The 17,231-nt window shown below is 45.8% G+C and overlaps 1 protein-coding gene across 2 annotated transcripts in view; it reads right to left on the reverse strand.

Annotated features, from left to right (window-relative positions):
- The window catches only part of LOC137522971 (sialic acid-binding Ig-like lectin 16), an 89,896-nt gene that overhangs the window by 38,732 nt on the left and 33,933 nt on the right, over window positions 1-17,231 (reverse strand). Inside the window, exons 4-5 of one of the 2 annotated variants that reach the window (XM_068243143.1) lie at window positions 11,452-11,802; window positions 6,264-6,563 (exon numbers count right to left, since the gene is read on the reverse strand). In XM_068243143.1, the coding sequence (XP_068099244.1) occupies window positions 6,264-6,563; window positions 11,452-11,802 (651 nt within the window). The remainder of the gene's footprint in view (window positions 1-6,263; window positions 6,564-11,451; window positions 11,803-17,231) is intronic. The other variant, XM_068243144.1, reaches the window with a different exon arrangement.

The following is a 17,231-nucleotide window of genomic DNA, read 5'->3' on the forward strand; positions in this document are numbered from 1 at the left end:
ATGGAGAAAAAACCTCCTCTAGCCAATAGGCTTTCAAAGCTGTACCCTTTGCCAGCTGAAGAATCTAAACCATTAGATAACGCCCCTGTTACAGACGCTTCCGTGATAAGACTGGCGAAACATATGACCTTACCACTGGATGATTGTATTTCATTCAGAGATGTTCTTTTGAGGAAGGCAGATCTAGACCTCAAAAAGTCATATTTGGCGGCGGGAGGCGCCTGTAAGCCAGCGGTTGCTCTGGCCGCAGTAGGGAAGGCGGTCAGGTCATGGACAGACAACATTGAAGCGGCCATAAATTTGGATATTGACAAAGATGCAATTGTCTCAGCCTTGGAAGATCTTAAATTGTCAGCTGATTTTATAGGAGAAGCAGCCTTTGACGTTGTAAGATGTGCCTCACGGTCCATGCTGTATTCTGTAACAGCGAAAAGAGCACTTTGGTTGAAGTCATGGTCAGCCGACCCGAACTCCAGACAAGTCTGGTGTAAAATTCCATTTGATGGAAAATCATTATTCGGGGAGAAAATGGATACAGCCATTTCCAAAGTAACAGGGGGAAAATCTGGTCTACTACCCCAAGACAGGCAGTGGCCCACATACAGAGGCAAGGGGGTACACACAGTCAAATTTTGATGAACATTACAGATCAGATCTTTCAGCTGGCAGAGGAGAATCTGGCATCACTCAAGGCGGTGTATATCCCAGGAGTATTAAACACAGAAGAAGACTATTTAAGCAGAGAGATTCTGGACAACAATGAGTGGTCATTAGATCAAAGGACCTTCAGCATGATATGCTCAATATGGGAGAAACCGGAGAAAAACCTGATGGCATACCACAAGAATGCGAAATTGCCGAGGTTTTTTTTCGAGATACCAATCTCCGGGCTTGGAAGCAGTGGATGCACTGACAGTTCCATGGGACTTTCAGGTGGCATATATCTTTCCTCCTGTCCCGATGATCTACAAGTTCCTCAAGAGGTTGCAACAGGAGGAGGTCATAGTACTGGCCGTGATTCCGAATTGGCCGAGACGTCCATGGTTTCCATTACTACTTCTGATGTCAACACACAGTCCAGTTCCAATACCGGTCAAAAATAATTTATTGTCGCAAGGTCCGATTCGTCATGCCAACCCAGACCGACTCAACTTGATGGTATGGAGGTTGTGAGAAGGAAACTGGAGAAATTAGGATGTAATCCGCAAGTATTCAATACCCTACTCCAAGCTAGAAGACCTTCTACCAATAGAACTTATCATAACATCTGGGATAAGTTTAGAGAGTTTGCAGCCTCCGCAGCCTTTGACCCATTACATCCGGAGGCACAACGACTTCTAGCTTTTCTACAATCAGGAGTCGAAAAGGGCCTTAGCTACAATGCTATCAGAGTACAAATGTCAGCAATTTCTGTGTTAACAGATTATAGATGGTCTCTTCACCCCTTGGTAAAGAAGTTTATGCTGGCGGTCATCAAAATAAAACCTCCAAAGAAAGCCGTACATCCACAGTGGGACCTCCCGCTAGTGCTAAGCTACCTAACTGGAAATCCTTTTGAGCCATTACAGGTATGTTCCCTATGGAACTTGACTTTGAAAGCTTGCTTCTTGGTGGCAATAACTTCAGCCCGTAGGGTGTCAGAACTAGGAGCCTTGAGCTGCAGAGAGCCATACTTACTCTTTTTTCACGATCGTGTACAACTGAGGCCAGTGGATCATTTTCTGCCGAAAGTTGCAAAAACGTATCATATAAACCAAGAGCTGTCACTACCAGTATTTAGGGAGAATTCGGACTCTCCTATACACACCTTGGACGTGGCCAGAACATTGACACAGTATATGGCAGCAACGGAGGCAATACGAAAAACAGATCATCTATTTGTGATTCCTGCAGGCTACAGAAAGGGTCAAGCAGCTACCTCCAGGACTATAGCATCATGGTTGGTTAAGACCATACAATCTTCTTACAGGGCTATCAACTTACAACCACCGGAGGACGTTAGGGCGCATTCAACCAGAAGTGTGTCATCTTCCTGGGCAGCATACTCGGAACGTCTCCGTATCAAAAATTTGCCAGGCGGCAAATTGGTCAACCATAAACACATTCATATCTCACTATAAAGTGGATGTATCAGCATCAACGTCTCTTGATTTTGGGAGCGCTGTGATCTCTTCATCTATGTCTAACTTATGAAATAAATTTTCTTTTCTTTGTTTGAAGCATACCTTTGACTCCCTCCCTTTTTTATTTACTAGTTAGATCCCAATGTGCTGCCATGGAGGCATAAGGAATACGGAAAATTGTATACTCACCTATCGGTAATTTTCCTTTCCTGATGCATCCATGGCAGCACATGGGTCCCACCCATGTTCGGTGAGTTTGAGAGTTACAAAAACAGCGAGCTCCTTCTCTTGAACTCATTTAAATATTCACTGGTCCAATGAGGTAGTGGGGGCGGAACCACTACCCATGTACTGCCATGTATGCATCAGGAAAGGAAAATTACCGATAGGTGAGTATACAATTTTCCGTATTCTCTTCCTTACTTTAGTTTTCAGTAGAGCTCTCTTATCTGTGGCTCTGACTTCCTCCGTCTGTCTCACCAATGGCTGGTCTCTGTTTTTGTCTCTCTGCTCTATATCCTCCACATCACATTCATTTCTTGCTGCATCATCAACTCAGTCTCAACAGCTTACTAGGCTCCTTCCCTCCTGGCCTTCAACTGCCAAAACTCAACTGTTACTTCCCCCCTGCACATGCCCAGCTTCTCTCTCCTCTTTCCTGCTCATGGGCTCCCCCTGGCGGCACCTGCAGGCTCCCTTTACAGCAGCACTTTCTACAAAAAGTAAATGCATATTTAACCCATGGTATGAGTGTCCATTGCAGTGACACACACACAGGGTTACAAAGGTACCTGTCCTCACTCCAGCTTGACACTTCTTGTGTCCCATGTAGCTTTCCGAAATGGCCACTAGAGCCCTAGCATGACAGTGAGGGTGGAACATTAGTGGGCAGTTCAGAAGCTGTAAGGGACACTAGAAGATGCAAGCTGGAGCAAGGAAAGTAGCTATACATGCCACAGCATGCTCTGCAGCGCACTCCGCACCCATGGGCAGGGCAACAGTGGCACATTGGGGGCTGAACAATCGGCGGACCATAGCTTTTGGCCTATTTTTTAGCCGGGTGTGTGTCTGTGTCTGTGTGTGGTGTGTGTGTGAATTTGTGTCTCTGTAGTGTGGTGTGGTGGGTGTGTGGTGTGTGTGTGGTGTGTGTGTGTGTGGTGGGTGTGTGTGGTGTGTTTGTGTGGTGTGTGTGTGAATTTGTGTGTGTGAATTTGTGTGTGTGAATTTGTGTCTGTGGTGGGTGTGTGTGTGTGTGTAGTAGGGTATGTGTGCGGTGTGTGTGTGTGTGTGTGTGTGTAGTAGGGTATGTGTGTGGTGTGTGATGTGTGTGGTGTGTGGTGTGATATGTGTGTAGGGAGTGGTGACTTTTCCAGGTCTATATACTGTATATATATATATGTATAATATATATATATATATATATATATATATATATATTTCCCACTTTAGTGTAGATTATGTTTCTTTCATTGTTTCTTAGAGAAAAGCCTTTAGATAGGGACCACTTTATCCTTTTTGACCTTTAAGCAATTTGTGGCTCCACTCTCACACTTCATTAAATGTTAAATGCATGTACAGCAGCCTCCTCGTGTGTAGTAGCAGCCATTATTCCATGTGCAGCTCTGAGAAGAACAGTCCTCCAATTCTCTGAAGAGCCCCTCTTTTGTGTACAGACCTACGTGCAGTTGCCACATTTTCTGTACATAGCAAAGCCCCTGTTCCGACCTTATGCTCTCTCCCTATAGGAGGCATTTTTTAAAGTCCGGCCCGGGGGGCCCATCCAACTTTTTCTGGTAGCCCCTAAAGCTCTCCACAGGCGTTTGCATTTGCCACATGCAGGGGCCACTTTGTATCACCGCTCAGACTCCCCCTGTGGTCTCCTGTAGGTTATCAGCAACCACTGTAGCAGTAGCAGCCACAGATTAGCAGTCACCGCTATGACAGCTGCAGTAACAGCCACTGATTAGCAGCTGCCACTGTGCCAGCAGCAGTAACAGCCACTGATTAGCAGCTGCCACTATGGCAGCTGCAAAAACAGCCATTGATTAGCAGCTGCCACTATGCCAGCAGCAGTAGCAGCCACTAATTAGCAGCTGCCACTATGGCAGCAGCAATAGCAGCCACTGATTAGCAGCTGCCACTATGCAAGCAGCAGTAACAGCCACTGATTACTAGATGCCACTATGGCAGCTGCAGTAACAGCCACTGATTAGCAGCCAGAGCCGGGACAAGGTCCTCCAGCACCCAAGGCTGAGACACCAAAATGCGCCCCTGCATCCCTCCCACCCCAGTCGTCACATACTGATTGCTATTAGACTAAGAGGGCCACAGGCCCCACAACCTCCCCAACACCTTAATATCTAGTTATCTGGCTTGCAGTCACTGCCATGTATCCCCTTTTCCTTTTTCTTTCTGCTTCAAACACAATTAGGAATGACAGCTGAATGAATTGTGCGCCCCCTTCTACACTGCGCCCTGAGGCTGGAGCCTCTCCAGCCTATGCCTCGGCCCGGCCTTGTTAGCAGCTGCCACTATGCAAGCAGCAGTAACAGCCACTGATTAGTAGCTGCCACTATGCAAGCAGCAGTGACAGCCACTGATTAGCAGCCCCCACTATGCAAGCAGCAGTAACAGCCACTGATTAGTAGCTGCCACTATGCAAGCAGCAATAACAGCCACTGATTAGCAGCTGCCACTGTGCAAGCAGCACTAACAACCACTGATTAGTAGCTGCCACTATGCAAGCAGCAGTAACAGCCACTGATTAGCAGCTTCCACTATGGCAGCTGCAGTAACAGCCACTGATTAGCAGCTGCCACTGTGCCAGCACCCAGCAGCACTATACCTGCAGACTGACAGTGACATGCTAACTGCAAGCGGTATATGGGTTATTTCCTGTGGAAATGTTTTATCTGATAAAATGTCACCGGTATAGCGTACCCACCGGCAATCAGCAATCAGAAAGTTCAGTTCAATTTTGCTAGTTTGAACCCCCCCCTCTTCCCCCCAGCACTCTCAAGAATGGCAATATGGCCCTTGGTCTAAAAAGTTTGGACACCGCTGCCCTATAGGCAGCAGCTGTCCAATCCCAAGTGCAGCCTCCCTCCATGTGCATCTTCCCTCTACACATTGCCATCTGATGAATTTGAAGCCCTCTCTTCCATCTGCAGTAGGCCCCATATTTCATGGGCAGGCACCAACCCTTCCCAGCCAGAAATCAAGCTGAACCAATCAAACTACCGTTCAGCGCTCCCGGCTCCACCCTCCAGAAATAATGGCAGCGGGAAGGGAACTCACCCTCATCCGAGTCCCAGGCGGTGACGGAGCTCTGTGTGCCTCCATCTCTTACGTTTCCAACGCTGCTAATCAGGAGTCAGCGGAGTTGGAGACATAGAAAATGGAGGCATGCATAGCTCCGTCACCGCCTGGGACCAGGAAGAGGTGAGTTCCCTACCCGCTGCCACTGTGCTCATTTCTGGAGGGGGAAGCCGGGAGCACTAAAGGGGGGGGGCCCGAGGTGAGGGGGTGGAGTCTGCCCCTCCTCCACTGTGTACCTGCTGCTCCCCCCAACAGGCTACCTATACTGGGGGCACCTATAGACCTGGCTAACCTATAATGGGGGCACCTATAGCCCTGGCTAACCTATACTGCAGACACCGATAGCTGGCTAATCGATGCTGCAGACACCTATGCCTGGCTACCTATATTGGTGGCACTATGCCTGGCTACATATACTGGGGGCACCTATAGCTGGCTATTCTATACTGAGGGCACCTATACCTGGCTAACCTATACTGGGGGCACCTACAGCTGGCTTACCTATGCTGGGGGCGTCTATACCTGGTTACATATACTGGGGGTACCTATAAACCTGGCTATCCTATACTGGGTCATCTATACCTGGCTACCTATACTGGGGCACCTATACCTGGCTACCTATACTGTGAGTATGTGTTTTTTAAATATCCTTTCTGGCCTACATTTCCAATTTCTGTTGAGATGTGGGGGGGGGGGGGGGGGTATGTTGGCATGGGGAGGGGGGGGGGAATCCAAAGTTTTGCAAGGGTGCCCAGTGATTTCTAGTTACCCTGGGTGAAGGGTTTTGTCACACTTGTTTTTATGTGGACAAGGAATACTTACATAGAACATTAAGAGTGATTTTCTGCTTAGTTGTTAATCCCTCTGACAACTCCACTGTACAGGATATTGATTGCTGGTTCTGCTCCCTTCTTGCTGTGAAAGTTATATTGAAGAAAACGGACTTTGTGCCATTTTCATGGTTGATAACGTAGCTCGCCGTTGTTGCATTCAGAATATTTCCTTGCCAGATAATATCTTGAGGTTCCTTTCTACATATTCCAGGCGACATGCAGCTCAATGTCACCTCCTCACCAGCCACCAAGCTGCTTCCGGTGGAGATCACAGGCTTAGTAGTGAGGTCTGCAAAGATAACAAACAAAAATGACTTTGGACATTGGAAAACATGTAAGACTATTGATTTTAATGTATTTTTTTCTTTTAAAATATAGAAAAATTACATTGTAGTGCCTGCTGGATCCACCACCTTATTTCAGTTCCTATGCCCCAATCCCCTCCGCAGTCTTCACCTTGTGCGGTGCGTCCCTGGTCAGCCGTGGGATGACAAGTACATTGTCCCAACACCCCAGTACACCCAACCCTTGATATGCACATAGTATAGGAGCTGAAGCAAGCAAAACAGAGATACCAACAGAACCACACTAGAAAGGTACAGATGGGAGGTTCAGACAGTCCAGGTCAGCAACAGATGATCAGAATAGCACGGTACAGAATCTCAAAATATAAGCCCAAGCAGTAACAATCCAGGAGTCATACATGGTAGATCAGAATATCACTGCACCAAAGGATCAGGCAATATCAGGTCAATACAATTCCAAGGTTGGTCCAGGCAGCAATCCAATAACAATGTTAAGAAGTTAAGCAAGGTCGTACACAGTAGTTTCACATGAAGCTAGTGATTTCGGCTTCCGCTGCTCAGTGCCAAAGCTGGGGGCTGTCATAGCATCAATGCTATGCTGCGCACCACTCGTAAAAGAGTAATTTGGGGATCTGGCAATAACCAGACCCCCGAATTACACCTCCCTCCAAATTGATACAACAGAATAGGGGCGTAGCAATGGCCATATGGGGCCCTTGAGCATACGGGGGCCCAGGTGATACTTAAAGAGACTCTGTAACAACAAAAACCTCCCCTGGGGGGTACTCACCTCGGGTGGGGGAAGCCTCCGGATCCTAATGAGGCTTCCCACGCCGTCCTCTGTCCCACGGGGGTCTCGCCGCAGCCCTCCGAACAGCCGGCGACTGTGCCGACTGTCAGTTCAATATTTACCTTTGCTGGCTCCAGCGGGGGCGCTGTGGCGACTTTCGGCACGGAAATAGACGGAAATACCCGATCTCCGTCGGGTCCGCTCTACTGCGCAGGCGCCGGAAACTTGCGCCTGCGCAGTAGAGCAGACCCGACGGCGATCGGGTATTTCCGCCTACTTCGGCGCCGACAGCCATCAGAGCGCCTGCGCAGGAGCCAGGAAGGTAAATATTGCGTCACGGCTGTACGGAGGGCTACAGCGAGACCCCCGAGGGACGCAGGACGGCGTGGGAAGCCTTATTAGGGTCCTGAGGCTTCCCCCACCCGAGGTGAGTACCCCCCAGGGGCCGTTTTGTCGTTACAGTTCCTCTTTAATATATTCATCACCATTATTTTTCTTTTATTTCTCCACCCTCTTACTTTGTCTCATTGCCCATGAACTATGTGCAGTGTTGATTGCATGAGAATGTAAATGATCTCATATCAATAGCATTGGGGCATGTTGCATTGCTTAGGAGTTCATTCATCTGAGGGCCCCATGAAAGTTTTGCTATGGGGCCCCATGATCTCTAGCTACGCCACTGCTAAAGAGGTATATGTACTCGTTTCGTAAGTAATATTGCACCCAGCAGAGTAGCACATGGCAGCCATCATTATCATGGGCAATGACACAATTAACAGAGCAGGCTTATATAAGCAGAGAGCATCAAGGAACCAAAAATCCAATCATCTAATTGCTGAATTGCAATAATCATTGTGCCTGCAGTACCCCTGATTGGCCTCTACTGCCACCGTCTGAAACTATATGAAGAGGGAAAATTCATCTATAGCCACTCTAAGCTGTGCATGCAGAGACACGTGCACGGCTCCTGGGAACGTTGCACTCAGTGTCAGACTGGGAGGTGGGAAAGCTGAGGAAATCCACCTCCTGGCCAAGCAGCAGAAATCCTGTGTTACCCTTCCCAATAGAAACCTGTAGCAAGTCTTCACTGTGAGCAGCAACAGATGATTACTGCTGCTTGGCCAGCAAGTGGATTTCCTCATTTTTTCTATTTCCCAGTCTGACACTGGTCGCACAGGGCCAACCCGGAAGCTGGCTGCTCTGGCCGCAATGGCCGGCTCCTGGAGGACGCAGACTCGTGGTGGGATGTTTTTCAATAAGGAAAACGGTGGGTTCAGTCATGTATATAAGCATACTGTAAAAAGGAGACAGTATTCACAGATTGGATGTAGTAACTGATATACTAGATTATAGATAGATAGATAGATAGATAGATAGATAGATAGATAGATAGATAGATAGATAGTTTTATTTAACATACCCTGGAGTTCTTCATTAAAGCGGTATAAAACCGTGACATAATCAATAAAAACATGTTTTCCTACTTTTTTATGCCATACGGTTATCATATTTGCTTTTGTGCATAAGTATTAGTATTCATTTAGAAATGATACGTTCCCAAAGTACACTTTTTTTGCTCTGAAAGCTGACTTTGCATTTTATTTATAACTGCTTTACTTATGTTCTCTCAAGCAAAAATGCTTTCTAAATTGTCTGACTTTGTTCAGTGGACCCGACAGTGTAGGAGAAGTGTTTATTTACATTCCTCACTTGATACAATTAAACACAAGATAGCATTATCTACAACTTCGGATGAGTCCAGATTTCTCTGCATTGAACTTTCAAGTCCGGTGCGTAACCCTTTAAATGCTGTTCTAGTAAAAAAAATGCTGGTTGTATACAATATGCTGTAAATAATCTATTACAGCAAGGAAGAAATGCTGGGTTTCATCCCGCTTTAACATCTCTATAAGTTTAGATGTAAACGCTGTTCTTTTAGTTCTCTAGTATAAAGAAAAACCTTCCTGTGAATGGTAAAATACAGAGAAATAGGGGTGAAATTCAAAAAATTAGAATATTGTGCAAAAGTACATTTATTTCCGTAATCAACTTAGAATCTGAAACTAATATATGAAAAACAGTGGCTTGTAAAAGTATTCGGCCCCCTTGAAGTTTTCCACATTTGTCACATTACTGCCACAAACATGCATCAATTTTATTGGAATTCCACCTGAAAGACCAATACAAAGTGGTGTACATGTGAGAAGTGGAACGAAAATCATACATGATTCCAAACAATTTTTACAAATCAATAAGTGCAAAGTGGGGTGTGCGTAATTATTCAGCCCCCTGAGTCAATACTTTGTAGAACCACCTTTTGCTGCAATTACAGCTGCCAGTCTTTTAGGGTATGTCTATACCAGCTTTGCACATCTAGAGACTGAAATCCTTGCCTATTCTTCTTTGCAAAACAGCTCCAGCTCAGTCAGATTAGATGGACAGCGTTTGTGAACAGCAGTTTTCAGATCTTGCCACAGAGTCTCGATTGGATTTAGATCTGGACTTTGGCTGGGCCATTCTAACACATGGATATGTTTTGTTTTAAACCATTACATTGTTGCCCTGGCTTTATGTTTAGGGTCGTTGTCCTGCTGGAAGGTGAAACTCCGCCCCAATCTCAAGTCTTTTGCAGACTCCAAGAGGTTTTCTTCCAAGATTGCCCTGTATTTGGCTCCATCCATCTTCCCATCAACTCTGACCAGCTTCCCTGTCCCTGCTGAAGAGAAGCACCCCCAGAGCATGATACTGCCACCACCATATTTGACAGTGGGGATGGTGTGTTCAGAGTGATGTGCAGTGTTAGTTTTCCGCCACACATAGCGTTTTGCATTTTGGCCAAAAAGTTCAATTTTGGTCTCATCTGACCAGAGCGCCTTCTTCCACATGTTTGCTGTGTCCCCCACATGGCTTGTGGTAAACTGCAAACGGGACTTCTTATGCTTTTCTGTTAACAATGGCTTTCTTCTTGCCACTCTTCCATAAAGGCCAACTTTGTACAGTGCATGACTAATAGTTGTCCTATGGACAGGTTCCCCCACCTGAGCTGTAGATGTCTGCAGCTCGTCCAGAGTCACTATGGGCCTCTTGACTGCATTTCTGATCAGCGCTCTCCTTGTTCGGCTTGTGAGTTTAGGTGGACGGCCTTGTCTTGGTAGGTCTACAGTTGTGCCATACTCCTTCCATTTCTGAATGATCGCTTGAACAGTGCTCCGTGGGATGTTCAAGGCTTTGGAAATCTTTTTGTAGCCTAAGCCTGCTTTAAATTTCTCAATAACCGTATCCCTGACCTGTTTGGTGTGTTCTTTGGACTTCATGGTGTTGTTGCTCCCAATATTCTCTTAGACAACCTCTGAGGCCGTCACAGAGCAGCTGTATTTGTACTGACATTAGATTACACACAGGTGCACTCTATTTAGTCATTAGCACTCATCAGGCAAAGTCTATGGGCAACTGACTGCACTCAGACCAAAGGGGGCTGAATAATTATGCACACCCCACTTTGCAGTTATTTATTTGTAAAACATGTTTGGAATCATGTATGATTTTCATTCCAATTCTCACATGTACACCACTTTGCGTTGGTCTTTCAAGTGGAATTCCAATAACATTGATTCATGTTTGTGGCAGTAATGTGACAAAATGTGGAAAACTTCAAAGGGGCCGAATACTTTTGCAAGCCACTGTAGACTCATTACATGCAAAGCAAGATATCTCAAGCCTTTATTTGTTATAATTTTGATGATTATGGCTTAGAGCTTATGAGAACCCCAAAATCAAAATCTCAGAAAAGTAAAATATTATGAAAATGTTCCATATTCTTGGCTCAAATGTCAGACTCTAATCAGCTAATTCAACCAAAACACCTACAAAGGGTTCCTATTTGACATATTAGTTTCACCTTTTAAGTTGAATTATTGCAATAAATGGACTTTTGCACGATATTCTAATTCTTTGAGTTTCACCTGTACCTACCAAGCCCTGGTTTTGTTGTACCTCTTTCAGATCAGCACCGTTTTTTGTTTATGAGGTTTATTTGCCACTTCAAAAGTTGTGTTTTGGGGAAGTGTGATTACTTTACCCACCTGTTACAGAAACATAAGGTATGATATCCCGGTAGCTGAAATTTACTTCATCTTCGACTCTGAACTGATAAGAACCCTCATCTTCTTGCCTTGCATCTTCGATGTACAGACTGCAGTCGCCTCTCCATACATCCCCAGTCAAAGAGAATCTCCCCTTTCTTGATTTTTTGTGTTGTTTTAAAGCCACGACTGAACCATCATTATTAATCCAAATTCCAAAAGCATTCTCAGTTAATCTCTTTCCAAGACCAACTGTGAAACTGCATGGTATGTGCAAACACAGCCCTCTTTGAACAGTTACAGAACGAGGAGCAGTTATGCTGAATCCAGCAATCAGTTCACAGTCAGTGCCTGAAAGTAGAAAAATAAATCATGATTACATGTTATCTTATTACTAAAGTACCATAAGCCACAAAAAAATCTATGATGAAACTGGCAATTCTCTTGTGCTGCCAGTGGCGGCGCTACACTGGGGCAGGGGGAGGCACAGCCCCTCGTCTCCTACTAATCAGAGTGCCCCTTCCTTTGTGCCTCCCTCAGGGCTGTTCTTAAACACAGAGTGCCATTCGGGATGCAGCAGAAGCAGCCAGTGACGCAGCACAGAGCACCATGCTGCTTCCTGTCTGTGACTGGCTTTACTGCTCCACCCACCTGTTTCCCAGTGATGTGTCTGATTGCACTGCCTGTTAATTTGTGCTACCCCGCTTACGCAGTAGGAGCCTATGCTGACACATTTCCCATTTAATTATGCTTCCGGTGGTAGAACACTAAATATCTCCACTTCCAGACCTCTTACACTTCTCAAATTTCAGGGCACCTCTGTGCTAAATTGCAGCCCCCGATCCCTGCTGGTTCCAGAGATAGGTTTCTGTAAACTATCTCTGGAACCAGCGGGGCTCGGGGGCTGCAATTTGCCATAGAGGTAGTTCGGTGGGTCCCCTCCCTACCCTGAAAATTTGGGGAGTGTAGGAGGTCTGGAAGTGAGAAATTTAGTATTCTACTGCTGGCAGCATAATTGACTTCCCACTGAGCATGCGTAGAAGGCAGTGGGGAAGAGAGCTTCAGGGCAGCACCATCAGACATAACACCGGCAGCACTGGCGTAACAATAGAAGATGTGACCCCTGCACCCCTGGGGCCCATTTAGGGCCTTTTTGGGGGGCAGGAGGGGTCGCAACATAAGGGGAGAGCTTTGCACATCTCTCCCTCACCTTGGGCTCTCCCCTCTGCGCTCTTCTCTTGCAATTATTAGTGGCAGCAGGCGAGCGGCGACAGGCTGAACACATACCTCCATTGTGTTGGAGGTTCCGATCTGTAATTGCTTCATGTTACTTCCTGTGTAAACAGGAAGTAGCATGAAGCTCTTAGAGATCGAAGACCTCTGGCGCGATAGAGGTATGTGTTCAGCCTGTGGCCGCCCACCCACTGCCACTAATAATTGCAGCAGGGTAGCGCAGAGGGGAGAGCCCGAGGTGAGGGAGGGAGATGTGCAAAGCTCTCCCCTTATGTTGCAACCAGGATTTTGTTTTGCAGGGGGGCCCGGGGATTTCTAGTTACGCCACTGACCAGCAGGACAAGGTATTTGAACAGTGACAAACAGCCTCCCTCCTGCCTGCTGCACCATTACCTCTCTTCACCTATCTACCCGCAGACAGGAGGAGAGGAGTAACAGATGCAGCTTTTACATAGCATGCAGAATGATAGAAGATCGTAGTCCTCCTGCTGTAACCGCAAGTAAACTCATTTGAGTCCTGGACCAAAACACCCAGCTTCTTATTTCCTGTAATGGCACGTGGCTGTCTTCATCACGTGTCCTGCACAACTGGTTTATCATTGTGATCAGCATATATGCTAATGTTTAAAGTATATTCTAATCACAGTGAATGCCATTCATCCAGTGACCAACTGTGCAAAGTTTGAGAACCCTGCCATTAACAGTGTAAGAATGGCTGCAGTTTATATTTTTCCATTTAAAAAGATTAGTTGTTGGCTCCGCCCAATTTTTCTAACCTTGACATACAAGTTTATGAGCTTTAGGGTCCTTGGTATCAATAATTTGTATATTTCCATAGAAATTAAACAAATCTAAATGGCTGTTTCTGAACTTGAATCCCTGTCACCCAGTGACCGACTGTACCAGGTTTGGGGCCTATTAACAGTGTAAAAATGGCAGTGTAATGATCTGCTCTGCTGTCTGCACAGGCAGGTAGCTTTTTGACCATTTTTCAGGTCTGTATGCTGCAGGTCCCTGGAAAGGAGACCTGTTTTCTCTCTGCAGGTTCAAACTTGCTGTTCTGGTGAGGGATTTGCATTCACTTATCTGGTTTGATAGCTCTGCCTCTTTTGAAGGCTTGCAGTATAAATGCCATTTCCTCCCAGAATTCCCTGCTGGTCATAAAGGTTTGGTTCTGCTGGACTTACCTTGAGTTTCAGCCCCTCTGCTGATTGTTTGTTAATATTGCTTTAGAGTAGTTATCCTTTGGAGTGCACTAGCATTCCTTCTAGTGCAGTCAGGTTGTTATTATCTGTATTGCCTAGTTCTGTCTTATCTGTTGCGATTGCACTTTCTCCAACGGCGGCTGACAGTGAATCGCTCTGTCTGTTTGGATCGCATTCGCCCTAGAGGTAGAGGCGGTAGATCTTTCTGTATTCTGTTTTGGAGTGTAAGCCAGAGCAGCGGTTGCTACTGGTTGCTCCATCTGTCTGTCTTGTCCAGAAGGAACGCTTGCTGTTGTCTGGGTGATCAACCGATTAGCAAGTGTTCGCATTTTTTGTTTGTTTTCTTTTTTCGTGTTTTATTTGTTAGTCAGGGTTGGTACGCTTTGTCGCTGTTGTGCTTAACGTGCGGTGACCGTACCTTGCACGCGCCTTATCGCTATTGCGCTTAACGTGTGGTGACCGCGTGTAGCTAGTCCTGTCTGTTCTTTCGTGTTGGATTATAGTTTGTAATTGGTTCTGTCTTTATTCTTCCTATGATCTGTCTTTACTCAGTCTTGTGTCTCTATTAGCAATCGCCATTCTTGCGATTGCTTTCTCACTTGGTCTTCGCTGTTGCATGTCAACCGTCGCCGATTGGTAGACATACATACATTCTGTCTCTGTGCTCACTCTCTCTCTCGAGAGAGAGGCTATCTTGCTCTGTATTGCTTCAATTCGTACAATCTACATCTGGCATCTGTGGTTGTACAGAGACCGAGTTCCTCTGTACTCCACAGCTCCATCTGCCGGTTGGAATTCCTCTCTACAGGTGCATTGCACCAAAGCTAGGTTCCCTTTTCCAAGCGCTTGTGGGGGGTTTCTGCAGTGTCAGCGCACTTGTTGTGCGCTGACCTTGGAGATAATTCCACAATCGTTACAGGCAGCAATTTAAATATTCCCCTTGAAAACAGTTGAATTTTGAATGGCAATTGTAGGCTCCACCCATTTTCCTGAATATTAATCTCAGTCATCCAGTGACCAACTGGGCAAAGTTTGAGAACCCTGCCATTAACGGTGTAAAGGTGCCCATTAAGGGTACCATTTTTCCCTAAATACGATCTGTCAATGCGATTTGAATGATTGTAAGTAATCTGAAGGCAATTATCGAATGTTCACATTTACTGAATGATTCTTTCTTCAAATTCAATCATATTTACCAACTTTTAGATTGATTTTATCCTTTAAAGCAATCGACCAAAGAATCGTTTGTGAGCTTTCAGCTTCCGGCCATCAAAAAATGTGTGAATGGAAGCAGTTTATCCACCAAGGAAATCTGATTGGCTGTTTGTGGTTTCACTGTTTTAATGAATTTAAACTCCAGTTACCGAATGACCAACTGGTGCAAGCCTCTGCCATTAAGCGTACATTTGAATTAGCCGCTTGTTGAATTGGGCGCGATTATCGTGCTTGTTATGTAGCGGCTATAGCCGCTATATGTATCGGTTATGTGCTGTAATGGAGAAAGGAGCCTGAGCAGCAGCCGCAGGGAGGGCAGCCGACCTCTCCCTTCCTATATTGCGGCTATATGTGTATATTTAGCGTCGGAAACATTAATAGGTTATCTCGCTGTAATGGAGGGGGTGAGCCACAGAGAGGGCAGCCCGATCTCTCCCTCCCCTTCTCTCCCCGCGCCGCCCTCCCTGCTCCGTTCTAGGACTCCCAGTAATGCGCACCGACATAGGGAAGCGAAGTAAATACCTACCTCACCTCCAATTGCCGCTCACTCGCCGCCGGTCTGCTCCTCTCTGCATAGCCGCTGCTGTGTACAGCGGCTATGCAGAGAGGAGCAGACCGGCGGCGAGTGAGCGGCAATTGGAGGTGAGGTAGGTATTTACTTCGCTTCCCTATGTCGGTGCGCATTACTGGGAGTCCTAGAACGGAGCAGGGAGGGCGGCGCGGGGAGAGAAGGGGAGGGAGAGATCGGGCTGCCCTCTCTGTGGCTCACCCCCTCCATTACAGCGAGATAACCTATTAATGTTTCCGACGCTAAATATACACATATAGCCGCAATATAGGAAGGGAGAGGTCGGCTGCCCTCCTTGCGGCCCCTCCCCCTCTATTACGATGGTGCACCTACCTATCTATATACCTCACATGCCGACTCTGCTGAGGAAACGGGCAATATCAGGAGACAATCCCTACATCTGTCCCGCAGGCTTTGATGATAATGTACAGGACAGCAGTGTCTACAAGCCTGCATATACAGTAGATCTGTATATATTATATGGAAAAGTAATGTATACAGGTCTGTGTTCACGTTGTATATCTGAGTGATGAGAACATAATTATACACGGGATATTCGTGTAGGGTTAAATGTAAATATATATCAATGTGAATCATGCAGGAAGATCAGAGATGATTAAAAGATCACACTTTTACAAACCCCTATATAAGTTCTGGATCCTGTATGTTGCTGTATTCCACTGGTGTCTGACTATTGGACGGTATCAGACATTCATTCTAAGAACTACTGCATGTTATTAAACTCGGATTCTCAGCCATAAAATGCAATTGTATACACTGATGTTTATTTATTTAGCCCCCCCCCCCCTTTAGTCTTTACAGGCTAACTAATTAACAGGCCTCTAATAGGGGTTGTAAATTCTGTCACAGGCCCCCTCTACATAACAATCTTCCACTCCATGAATCCCACCATATAAAGTGCAGGGGTTTGCCTGGCCTTGTGGAGAGCTGAGAGCTGAGCTTAGCTGCTGAGAGCTTCCGTGAGCACATTAACTCGCTACATTTTATGTTGATTTCAATACAAACCTGTTTTCAAAAGCCACACAGTTGCTTTGTAGTTGTATATGCTGGTTATCTTATGGTAGTTTACATTAAAAAAACAAAAACAAATAGCCCGTTAAGGCTTGTTTGCATAAAGCTTTGTGATGATCCTGAAGACAGCTTTTATCTTGTGATGTAAAAGTGACATGCTGCAATAAGGTGAGGGTACTCTGCTCTCACCCCTCTGTACACTGTGTGTGTTTTCCAGCCAGGGGATAATCAGGGCGTCTACCTACAGAGTCGGGATTATATAGCGGCAGAGGAAAGGCAGAATACTGCAAAAAGGAATGTGGATAGTGCTGGAGGAAGAACGTTGAATAGTGTCCTGTACATTAATTATATACTGTATATAGTGTGCTTTATAATTGCCGGTAATTAATGATTTAGAATTAAAGTTAATAATTAAGGATTTGCCACTAAGGATTTTGTAGTGTACCACATGGGGAAGCAATAAGTGGCCACCATAAACAGTGTGCTATATTTTTACAATGTTACCAGTTGTGTACAATCACCTGTAA

Source organism: Hyperolius riggenbachi, chromosome 6 (assembly GCF_040937935.1).
Source record: "Hyperolius riggenbachi isolate aHypRig1 chromosome 6, aHypRig1.pri, whole genome shotgun sequence".
Taxonomy (NCBI): Eukaryota; Metazoa; Chordata; class Amphibia; order Anura; family Hyperoliidae; genus Hyperolius; species Hyperolius riggenbachi.